This window comes from Capricornis sumatraensis, chromosome 19 (assembly GCF_032405125.1).
Source record: "Capricornis sumatraensis isolate serow.1 chromosome 19, serow.2, whole genome shotgun sequence".
NCBI lineage: Eukaryota > Metazoa > Chordata > Mammalia > Artiodactyla > Bovidae > Capricornis > Capricornis sumatraensis.
In genome coordinates this window covers 32,144,007-32,156,027 of record NC_091087.1, presented here as the reverse complement: position 1 = coordinate 32,156,027, position 12,021 = coordinate 32,144,007, and the positions used below count along the sequence as shown (strand labels likewise).

The 12,021-nt window shown below is 50.1% G+C and overlaps 1 protein-coding gene across 4 annotated transcripts in view; it reads left to right on the top strand.

Moving 5' to 3' along the window:
* The window catches only part of TM6SF1 (transmembrane 6 superfamily member 1), a 30,327-nt gene that overhangs the window by 3,538 nt on the left and 14,768 nt on the right, over positions 1-12,021 (top strand). For all 4 annotated transcript variants that reach the window (XM_068991576.1, XM_068991577.1, XM_068991575.1 and 1 more), the window contains exons 2-4: positions 2,172-2,275; positions 4,931-5,028; positions 9,749-9,852. In XM_068991576.1, the coding sequence (XP_068847677.1) occupies positions 2,172-2,275; positions 4,931-5,028; positions 9,749-9,852 (306 nt within the window). The remainder of the gene's footprint in view (positions 1-2,171; positions 2,276-4,930; positions 5,029-9,748; positions 9,853-12,021) is intronic.

Genomic DNA, 12,021 nt, shown 5'->3' with positions numbered 1-12,021 from the left:
GAGGACACTGACATGGTTGTCTTCATTTTTATCATAGAACTGTGTCCTCCATTCACCCTGGATCCTTCTATTCATCTACTCACAAGCCATGCATTCACTATCCACTATCCATTATCTAATCATCCATCTGTCGTCCATTCATCTATCATTCTTCACCCATCCATTCATTCACTGCCCACCACCAATCATCTGTCATGCATGCATCTATCCATCCAAACATCCATTCATTCCTCTACCCATGCATCCATCATTCACCATCCATCCATCCATAATCCATTCATTCATCATCCACTATCCATTATCTAACCATCCATCTGTCATCCATCCATTCATCCACCACCAATCATCTGTCATCCATCCATCTATCCATTCAAACATCCATTCTTCCATCATTCATCATCCATCCATTCATCTGTCCATTCATCCACTATCCATCATGTCATCCATCCATCTGTCCATCCATCTATCCATCCAAACATCCATTCATCCATCATCCATGCATTTCTCCTTCCTTTCTTTCTCTCCCTTTCCTTCCCTCCCTCACTCATCCATCAGTTCCTGAAACTCTTAAAAGAGGTCCCCAGGCAGACTTTCTGTGCATACTCACCCAGGCATCTTGAAAAAATTAACCTATTCCCATACCCCACACCTGAAGTATTCTAAGTCTGTAGGTCTGCAGTGGCATTTGAAAGCCTGGGTGCTGCTGATTCCCAGAAACCACTCCTCGACTCTTAAGTGGGGCCTGGGGCCAGGTGCACAGGATACAGTTTTCCTGGACCTGGGGCCACTATCCTTGGGGTTCGTCTACCTGCACATAGATGGATCACTCCCTCTCTGACATTAGGAGCAGATTTCTGACTTTCCAGAAGTCCCAGGGACATACAGCAAAAGTTATCCAGACATCCTCTGTCATGGTGTGTAAGGGTCTTGGCTAAGGGGTGGTTCTAGAGCAGCTCTCGAGAATTACTGAGGAGGCCCTAGTGTAAGCAGGCCCTGGGAATGGGCTGGGCGGTGCTTCGTCTAGAACTGGATGCCCTGTCGGTGTGGAGGTATGAGAGAGAGAATACCTCCTAGGACTGGAGGTGACCTCTGGGTGAGGGAGCTTAGCCCACTGAGATAGGTCTTCCTGTGTAGACAGGGGTCTCTCTATTTCATCCACAGTGACTGGCCTATAGGGGTGTGTAATGCATTTTTCCTTAATATGTTTTCTTTTAAAGATTTTTTAATGTGGACCATTTTTAAAGACTTTATTGAATTTGTTACAATATTGCTTCTGTTTTATGTTTTGATTGTTTGGCCTCTAGGCATGTGGGAATCTTAGCTCCCCAATCAGGGATTGAACCCACACCCTTTGCACTGGAAAGCAAAGTCCCAACCACTGAACCACCAGGGAAGTCCCTCAATATGTCTTAATTAACTAAAAAACAGATGATGCAATGACATGACTTTCCTAAGGCCCACAGCCAGGGGCAGAGTAGGTACCAGCCTCCCGGTCTCTCGACCTCTCACTGCAGCAAGCCTTGTACCCTTGTTCTGTCCTGCTGAGGAGCGGCTTTATTTGTTCCCTGTCCCCTTGTGCCATGCCTTTTCCCAGGAGGAAGTCCAGGGCTATGCCCAGCCTAGCTCACTTTGGCTTCCTGGGTGTGGAGGCGCTGGCTTCATTCAGGCCTTGGGCCCAGCCACAGCTCTTCTCTCCTTGGGTTGGCCTGGTCCTCTGGTCCCTTTGATTATACACACAGCCTGGGGCCCTTCTTCCTTAGAAGGTGATGTAGTTGTTTGACTCCTGCATGCTCCCTGGAGCTCAGTGTGAGGGTTTCCAGCCAGCTCTGTGGAAGGAGGCAGATTCAGTGGTTAGGCCTGTCGGACATCAGGCACCGGGGTTGGAGGAGCAGGTGGACAATGGCAGACGGACAGTGGTAGAGGGCACATCATTCTCCCAGGCGGGCGGGATGAACAGAGAGTGAGGACCTGGTGGCTCTGGTCCTGGTGCCTGAAAGTCACGGGGTGGCCCAGAGGGGCCCAAGCTCTGTGGACAAACTTCAGGAACGCCACAGTGCCTGGGCTGCAGGCAGAGGCTGCGCTGGGAGACAATGCATTCAATAGCCAGGAAATTCCACGCACCCGTGTGTTTATATTGATAAGTGACCACCTCCCTATTCTGGTCATTGCAGTTCCTGGACGATTGTAGGGGCTGCTGCCGTCGTCCTGCTCCTGGTGGCCCTGCTGGCTCGTGTCCTGGTCAAAAGAAAACCCCCTCGGGACCCACTGTTCTATGGTATGTCTCCATGGGAGGGGGCCCTTTGTGTCCACCTCAGAGCACAACATGTGAGACTCTGTCTGTTTTTCATTGTGGCTGTGAATACTTTGAGCCAACTGGTAAGGTGATGCGAAGTGCAAGAGTATTTCCATAAGACGCAGCCCTGCTTCCCTCTAAGGGAAGGACTCTCGCTAGCAGTGGACCCCACCCTGTCCCAGCTGGGACCCAGGCAGGACACCCCTCTGTTCCTCGTCTCTGCCCTGAGCCATGCTCTGACCTCTGACCGTGGCTATTGTACCAGCTCCTTCCTGGCTTTCGGCCTTCAGCCAGCTATGTGCAGCCCCTTCCATTTGGCTTTGAGCTTAGCGGTTTCTGGTGCCTCAGTATGCTCATTTGTACAATGTGGAAAATAATAGTACTTGCTGTGGAGGGTTGGTACAAACATTAAATAAGATACTGACTGTAAAGTACTTGAACCACTGCCTGGCAAATACACATGTATCTTAAATAAATGAAAATACCACTGACTGAGCACCTGTGGTATGCCTAGTATGACTCTGAGCACATTAGCATTATCATTTTAGTTAATCCTCACAACAAACAGGGCTTTCCTAGTGGCTCATATGGTAAAGAATCTGCCTGCAATGCAGGAGACCTGGGTTTGATCCCTGGATCAGGAAGATCCCCTGGAGAAAGGAATGGCTACCTACTCCAGTATGCTGGCCTGGAGAATTCCATGGACAGAGGAGCCTGGCAGATACAGTCCATGAGATCACAGAGTCAGACACTGAGCAACTAACACTTTTACTTTCTTTCTTTCACAAAAGTATCCTCCCTGTACACACGAAGAATCTGGCTCAGAGGTGCTGAGAAATAGGGTCAAGGTTACAGCCAGTGAGACAGCATTGATGCCCCAGATTTCTCCCAGTTTGCATATAAAAAACTCTGAAGCTTAGAGAAATGAAACTTACCTAAGCCCTGACAGCGAGTCAGCCGATGAGCTGGGCCTGTCTGAATCCATGTCCTCTTTCTGCCTCCAGTCCCCATGCCGCTGGTCTGGCCTCTGCCCATGTTTGCAGACTGGCCTCCTGCTGCCGGCTTCCTTCCCCTTCCTCCATGCTCCGTGGAGCCCTTCCTCAGCAGCACTCGTGTTTCTCCAGGCTCCTCAGGGCTGAGTACCCTCCTCTCCCTCAGCCCTCTGTCCTCATGTCAGTCAGTGCAACCCCGACTGGAGGGCAGGGACTGTCCTTGTCATCGGTGACCCAGAGCCTGACCCTGCTGTTGGCATCAGCGATTGTCGGTAGAAAAGCTGAATGATCAGTTGCTGAAGGCTTCCTCTTCCGGGAGACACGCAATGGCTGATCACCTAAATGGCTCATCACTGTCAGTGAGATCTGGACCAAAGGGCTGCACAGAGGCATGGGGAGGCAGGGCACGTGTGGGCCTCCCGTTCTTCCTGGGGAAAGTGTAAACACTGCACTCCTGGTTGCAGACGTGGGGCAAGGCCGGCTTTGCTGCTCTGTGAGTTAACCTTGCCTGCCTTCCTGGGTATTTTCTTATTTCACAGCTGTTTTTATATTCACCATTAAATTTTTAAAAAAATTTCTTTCTTTTGGGGTGTGCCATGCAGTGTGCGGGATCTTAGTTCCCCGACCAGAGATGGAATCGATGGCCCCTGCATTGGGAGCACAGAATCTTAACCACTGGACCACCAGGGAAGTCCCACCACCAGATTTTTTTACCATCCATGCCCATCACACAGTTTGATGCTGATTTATTATGATTTGAACAGAAAGCTTTATTGACAAACCGCCACATACTAAATTTGATCACTTACTGTTTAAAAAGTATTATTCCTTAGCTGGTAGTTTTCAGCTGGTAGTTGTTGCTGGTAGTTTTCAGCCCACTGAGGAGCTTCTCACAGCCCTAGTGAGACTCTCTAAGATGCTGTGGCTTTCCCTCTTTAATATTCAATGGTTCCACCTCATATCCAGTTTTCTAAAAATCACTAGCCTTCCTTCCTAAAACAACCGTTACTTTCACATCAACCACTGTTTGTCCGTAGGATCTCCAGTGTGGGGTAAGGCAAGCATGTTGGATACACTCTGAGTCGGGCCACCTGGTAACCATTGATGTGAATGATCTCTTTGGGTCAATGGTCACCTCTGTGCTCCCTGGGCCACAGGGGAATGGTTTTGTTCCTGCCGCCCAGCTGGAATGCAGATGTGGCCTTGGCAGCAACGTGTAGGAAGTGGAGGAGGGGAGTTGGGCAGCCTGGTAGAATCCCCTGGGACCTTGTCATGCACTCTTCCCAATGGGTGTCCTCTTGCAGGTTCATGACACTGGTGGGTGGCTCCAGCTGTGTGCATGGGAGGTACATTCTGTGAGTCTGTGTTGATGGCATCTATAGAGTCTTCTGGAAAACATGACAAGAAATCATTATTGAGGACTTCCCCAGTGGTCCAGTGGCTAACACTCTAAGCTCCCACTTCAGGGGTCCTGGAGTTCAATCCCTGGCTGGGGAACTAGAATCCCACATGCCTCAGCTAAGACCTAGCACAGCCGAATAAATAAAATTAAAAGTAAAAAAGAAATCATTACTGGTGGACGCCAAGCTCTTAGGCTTTGCCCCCTGAGCTGCAGCTTTCTGAACTGTTGCTTTCTCTGCTCTAGTGTATGCGGTGTTCGGATTTACCAGCGTCGTAAACCTCATCATAGGACTGGAACAAGATGGGATCATCGACGGGTTCATGACGCACTACCTGAGAGAGGTACGGGGGCGCTCAGCCACCACGCACACCATGCACCACGCGCCACCATGCGAACTGAAGTGTCGGTGACTCCAGCAGTATTGCTCTAGCTGGAAATCCTTTCATGTCATGTAAGAAGGCACGGCACGTGGTATTTCACTGACTGCCATGGACACAGGACACTCAGTTATGTGGAAAGTAAAGCGGAAACTTAGGATTAGACTGTGGGAGGCAGCTCTCCTCAGTGTTGGGTCTTACAACTCTGTCTTCACACCTAACTCACCACCTTCCTCCTCTACTTGTGTTTACAATAAGTGGGGTACTTTAAGGCTTCTCAGGTGGCGCTAGTGGTAAAGAACCCAGCTGCCAATACGAGGGCTCACTGCCTGAGTGGGGAAGATCCCCTGGCAGAGTAAATGGCGACCCACTCCAGTATTCTTACCTGGAGAATCCCATGGACAGAGGAGCCTGGTGGGCTACAGTCCATGAGGTTGCAAAGAGTCAGACACGACTGAAGCGACTTAGTAGCAGCAGCAGCAGAGGTCTTTAAATGAATTCAGTATCTGTGTATCTTGTTATCAATGCATTACTCCTTAAGAAAGCCCAAGTCAGTCCGTCCTAAATGTGTAAACTGCCAAGCATGGAGTCAGTTAATAAAGCCATTTGATTGTGATGATAAATACGTGCTCTGCCCCTCATCACAGCATTATCAATCTACCTGGCACTTGGCAGAGCTGGTGCTCTTTCCTTATTTGATGGTGTGATGAATCTAGCCCCAGAGAGGTTAAATAACATACTCCAGGTCACATAGGAAATAAGGAGCAGTGTAGTCATCATTCATGTTTCAGGTAATGGGTAGCTTTGAGTGCAAGCCAAGGGAGTTTGGGTTTTGTCCCTTGTGTGAGGGAAGATGTTAAGTAAGGGGACAATGCAGTCAGCTCAGAGAAGGATGGGCTTGAAGGGAAGGGTCAGTGCTGTGAGCTAGGACACCAGCCAGGAGGTGTCCTGCAGGGCCAGTGAGGGCACGAAGGTGACCCAGATGGAGGCCAAGCATGAACGGTGGAGAGGAGGGATGACCTTAAGAGAATTTGAGCGGCTGGAATGAGTAGGTCTCAGGGATGAGCTGGGGGCAATGGGCAAAATAAGGGCTAAGATGCCATCCTGACTCTGGGAGCACTTAAGGGGGCCCTCTGTGACGCTTCCCTAGCTTAAAATAAATTTTTTTTAATTTAATTTTGGTTGTGCTGGGTCTTCTTTGCTGCACAGGCTTTTCTCTAGTTGCAGAGAGCCGGGGCTACTCTCTAGTTGTGGCCCGCCTGGGTGTCTCATTGCAGGGTCTTCTCTTGTTGTGGAGCATGGGCTCTAGGGCTTCACTTGTTGCAGCTCCCGGGCTCTAGAGCAGGCTCAGTAGTCGTGGTGCACGGGCATGTGGGATCTTCCCAGACCAGGGATGGAACCTGTGTCTCCTGCATTGGCAGGTGGCTTATTTTTCTTTTCCTGCTGAGCCACCAGGGAAGCCCTGCCCTAGACTTTTAAAAAAATGGCAATGGCAGTGGATGACACACATTTTCCAGATAGACTTGAGGGTGGAGAGACTCCAAGGAGAAGAGACAGTGTGGGCAGAGGCTTCGAGATGAGAAACAGCATGGGGCTCCCCACTGCCAGGCAGGGATGATGCTGAGTTCATGTGGGGATATGAGGAGTTTCAGATGGGTAAGGGACATCCTGGCAGGTGGCCCAGCAGGCACGGCTTTGCAGGTGTTGAGCTCGGGGAAGACATAAAGGGACCATCTCAGGAGAGTTGGCACCTGAAGGTCTGAGAAGAGAGGAGAAGGTAGAGAGGAGGGCCAAGGGTGGAACTTTGGAGACCTTGGCCAGAAGATCAGGAGCCTCTGAAGTGGCCTGGGAGGGGGCAGGCACAAACACAGAAGGAGGGCTTCCCAGGTAGTCCAGTGGTCGAGAATCTGACTACCAATGCAGGGGATGTAGGTTTGATCCCTGGTCTGGGAAGATTCCACATGTCGTGGGGCAACTAAGCCCGTGCGCCACTACTGAGCCCGTGCTCTAGAAGCTGCGGGGTATGACTACTGCGTCCTTGTGCTCAAACTACTGAGCCTGCACTCTCTAGAACCTGTGCCCCACAGCAAGAGAAGGCACCACAAAGAGAAGCCTGTGCACCACAACTAGAGAGTAGCCCCCATTCTCTGCAACTAGAGAAACCCCATCTGCAGCAACAAAGACCCAGTGAGCGAACAACAACAACAGAAAAGAATACCTATATTTTAAAAAGAGGCAGAAATACCCAGGAAGTGCAGGGCCACAAAGCCCACAGCGAGGAGGGTTTAGGAAGGAGGTAGCTGCCAAGAGGGCCTGGAGTTTGAGCTAGTGAGGGTGGTAAAAGGGGGATGAGGAGGGGGGCTGAGGTGCAACTGTGGGAGGGGTGCAGGGCCAGGCTGGGGGACCTGGCTGCCAGAGAAGAGGAGGTAGGGCTTGGTCTTGGAGTTGCCACCAGCTTTGCGAGGTTTCTGAGCCGAAGAATGACATGTCCAGAGCTAGGGCAGGGGTGTGTTGAATCGGAAGGAGAGGAGAGAGGTGGGACGACCACGTAGGAAAGGCCCAGTGAGGGGTGCCAAGGGCTCAAATGAGGCTGCGACAAGAAGGAGTATTGCCTGGGGTTGACATCATAGAGACAGGTCAATGGGACCTGCCAGCAGACTGCGTAAGAGGAGGAGGAGTGAACAACGACCCTGTGGTTCTGACCTGGGTGAGCTGAGTGGCGTCTCCGTGAACATAGGCCAAGTGGGGCTCAGTTGAGGGGACAAGGAGATGAGTTAAAGGAGGTGAGGTGGGCTTGAAGGGTCTCTGGACCCATCCAGTGGAAGATGCTCAGCAAGCCACTGGGTGAGGCCAGCATGGCTCAGAGAACCAGATGTGTAGGCACGCATGGTGAAAACCATGAACTTGGATGGACTTCCCTGGCGGTCATGTGGCTAAGACTCCATGCTTTCACTGCCAGGGGCCCAGGTTCCATCCCTGGTAGGGGAACTAAGATCCCACTTCACATGTGGGATGGCCAAAAAAACCCCTCCAAAACAACATGACCTTGGATGGTATTATTTGATCAAAGCACGTCAGAGAGAAAAGATGTGGGCTGGGCGTGAGTATTAAAGTCTGACTTGTATGTTGTTTCCTCCCTCCCCCCGCCCCACCCCCCGCCCCGTGATGATCACATGATTTGTGTGAGGCAAGATGACAGGCAGTTGTTGCCCCAGGGAAGCTCAGAAAATCCCCTGCTTGGTTGGCTGGTTGATCTGCACTCTTCCTTATTGTGGCAAGGTCTTAAGGCATCTTAGGAAGACATCTGAAACAAGTGGGAGAAGGGAAGACAGGGGGTGGGGAGGAGCCAGAATGACACTGCACCCAGGCAGGTTCGGCAGTGGCTCTCGAGTAGTGGCCTGCAAACACAAAGCACCAGGGACAAGGAAGTGTATTAATGGCTCATCGTATAATCTGTGTTTATAAAACTTAAAATTTCTTGGAAGTATATTTCTTCCTCTTTTTGTTGTTTAGTTGCCCAGTCATATCCAACTCTTTTGTGACTCCCATGGACTATAGCCCACCAGGTTCCTCTGTCCGTGAAATTCTCTAGGCAAGACTACTAAAGTGGATTTCCATTCCCTTCTCAGGGAATCTTCCTAACCCAGGGATCTAACCTGTATCTCCTGCATTGGCAGGTGGATTCTTTACCAATGAGGCACCCGGGAAGCCCACAGCTCGTCTTGGTAGTACAGTTTCTGCTAGGAATTAGCCATGTGACCTTAGGCAGGTCAGGTAACCTCTTGGAACCTCTGTTTGCTCATCTGTAAAATGGGGTCACTTGTATCTATCCCATGGTGCTGCTCGGAAGGTTGAATGAGGGGCAGGGTGTGAAGCCCGTCCATGCCTGCATAGGGGATAGCGGCGGGGGAAAGCCCTGCCTTCCTTACACGCAGCCCAGCACGCTGCTGGGTCGGCATGAATTTTGAAGGTCAGCCAAGTGACTCTGGTCAGCACGGTCTCCCCTGGCCACCCTGCCTGGCCAGAGATAAACACCTTTAGTCACAGACTGGACTTGGCCTCAGTGAGTTTGCCACAAGGGCAGGATTGCTTGTGATACCATTTGTTTTGCATCACTGTACACACTGACAGAATCCATCTGTCAGTGCAGATGTGGGTTCGATCGCTGGGTCAGGAACATCTCCTAGAGAGGGGGATGGCTACCCACTCCAATATCCTTGCCTGGAGAACCCCATGGACAGAGGAACCTGGTAGGCTACCGTCCATGGGGTCACAAAGAGTCAGACTCGACTTAGTGACTGAACAACCCACCTGTGTAGACCTAGCATAAGACAGGCACAGACTCATTCCACCTGATGCGGCAGACCCTAGTTTCTGCGGCTCCAGGGTACTTGTATTATTTTCATTGCTGTTGTTCAGTCACTAAGTCCTGTCTGACTCTTTGTCTGGACTACAGCCTGCCAGGCTTCCTTGTCCTGTATATTTGTATACATATATATGTATATAAAACATGTATACTTTCATGTTGCTACCAATTTTGTAATTGTCTTGGATTCCGAATAGTTTCAGTTCAGCAGACGAACATGTTAGTTCTGCTGTTTTATTTTACATGCAATACTGGTCTTGTATTTTGCTTTGAAATGTTTGAGTTTTATTTACAGTGGACCTCTTATGCTTTCCTCAGGGTGAACCGTATCTGAACACGGCCTATGGACATATGATCTGCTACTGGGACGGCTCTGCTCATTATTTGATGTATCTGGTGATGGTGGCAGCCATAGCCTGGGAGTAAGTCGGCTAACCTGGTGGGTGTGCCTGGGTCACCTTAGCAACTGATAGGCGAGTGTGTAAGGAACAGGGATGTACAGAGGCAGATACATAGAGAGGGGCACACGGACATGAGTACAGGCTCTGTGGAACCAAGTGAGACATGGCTGTTTTTCTTTGCATCACTTACTCCCTTTTGAACATATGCCTTTGGACTGCCCCTCTGGCTTCCCTGGTCACTCAAATGGTAAAGGATTTACCTGCAGTGAAGGAGACCCAGGTTCGATCCCTGGGTCAGGAAGATCTCCTGGAGGAAGGAATGGCTTCCCACTCCAGTATTCTTGCCTGGGAAATTCCATGGACAGAGGAGCCTGGTAGGCTACAGTCCGTGGGGTTGCAAGGAGTCAGATATGACTGAGTGACTAACACACTTTTTTTGCCACGATGGACAGTTCTGGCAGACCCCTTAATGTTTTCATTTCCAGGAGTAAAAGCCCATTGTAATTAAAAACTTCAGACTCCTTTCAGTTCAGAGCTCTCTCCCCCCCTCCAGCTCAAGTTTAGCCCTGAGACTGAGAGGTCTGCACTGAGGCTGGGGTACATGCTCAGTCCTTTTATTACTTCTCAGCTCACTCCTCTGGGAGCATGTGTGTGTACATGGAATTAAGGAAGAGGAGCACAGTCTTACATGACCAGTGCTCTTTTCTGGGTATTGGGAGCCAGGTGGTATGCTGGCTCTGCCTTGTGGGGCGCATGTGTGGGGTCTTTGGAGACCCCAGCCATAGAAACCAGGCTTCCCAGGTGGCACTAGTGGTAAAGAACCCACCTGCCAATGCAGGAGACATAAGAGACATGGGTTCAATCCCTGGGTTGGGAAGATCCCCTAGAGGAGGGCAGGGCAACCCACTCTAGGATTCTGGCCTGGGAAATCTCATGGACAGAGAAGCCTGGCAGGGTACAGTCGATAGGGCTGCAAAGAGTCGGACACGACTGAAGTGACTTAAAGACACACGCACCATAGATGCCTCTGCACTACCCTGATCCCTGACATGAGCAATGCTCTTACAGACTGAAATTGTGCGACTCTTCTGCCCATGGGGTACACGCACAGCTTCTTTCTGCTGGAACCCCTATAATCCAGAAGGTATACCCTTGAGGTGGAGTCCTTTAAAGATGTCTCACGTCCACCTACCTTCCCAGGCCTGCCTTTGGCTCCAGGTTAAAGTCTCACATTCTTGCTTCTCACAAGGTTGAAATTCAGCTTGACCAACTGTCCTGTGCCTCTCCAGCCCCCAGTTGTCCACTCCCAAGATAGTCCCAGTTAATTTCTGGACTTTTCTAGGCTCTCGCCCATCTCTTCATGAATGTTCCCAAGCTCCAGGGAACACAGCAGGTGTTGCCGAGAATGCTCAGGCTCTGCCTCCTGCCAGGAGTGGGCCAGCATTTCTGTGGTCCTGTTGGGGAAGAAGATTCTGATTTGCCCCCTGCTGACAGTCCCAGTCATCGTGAATGGGCCTCCTGGGATCTGATACATTGGGCTTGGCGGGTAGGGCAGGGCAGAAAGCACACAGTATTCTTCACTTCTCTATCCCAATAGAGAATCCCTTTTTAAATTTCTCTGAGTCCCTTATGGAGGTGGGCTGTCACTTGTTATTCGGTCCCTAAGTCGTGTCTGACTCTGTGACGCCACAGACTGCAGCACACCAGGCTTCCTTGGCCTTCACCATCTCCCGGAGTTTGCTTAGACTCATGTCTATTGAGTCTGTGATGCGATCTAACCATCTTGGGTTGTCACTTATCGGTTGCAGAAACTTTTTGCCAACATCACCTGTTAAGATTAGAGGTATGTGTCTAGCAGCTCCTTCCGAACATGGATTATGTGTCACTTGTATTTATCTTTGGGACTTTGACTGAAATTCTGTGATACCTGGGAAAGTCCATTTATTAGCATCCTACTACTCATACTTAAAATGATTTTTAAAATGGATCAAATTTTCTTCTTTGAACCTTCTTTTCCCTTTCATGCTATGAGTTTCACAAATAATAGTGAAATGCAGGCCTCCTTTGAAAGTGATGACCATAGTGTGGTTGAACAGAAGACTGGTGTAGTAATCATAATTTCCTATGCAAAAGGACATAAAGAGGATTCTAGAGCTCATCACATAGGGAAATGCAATTTGTTCAATCACC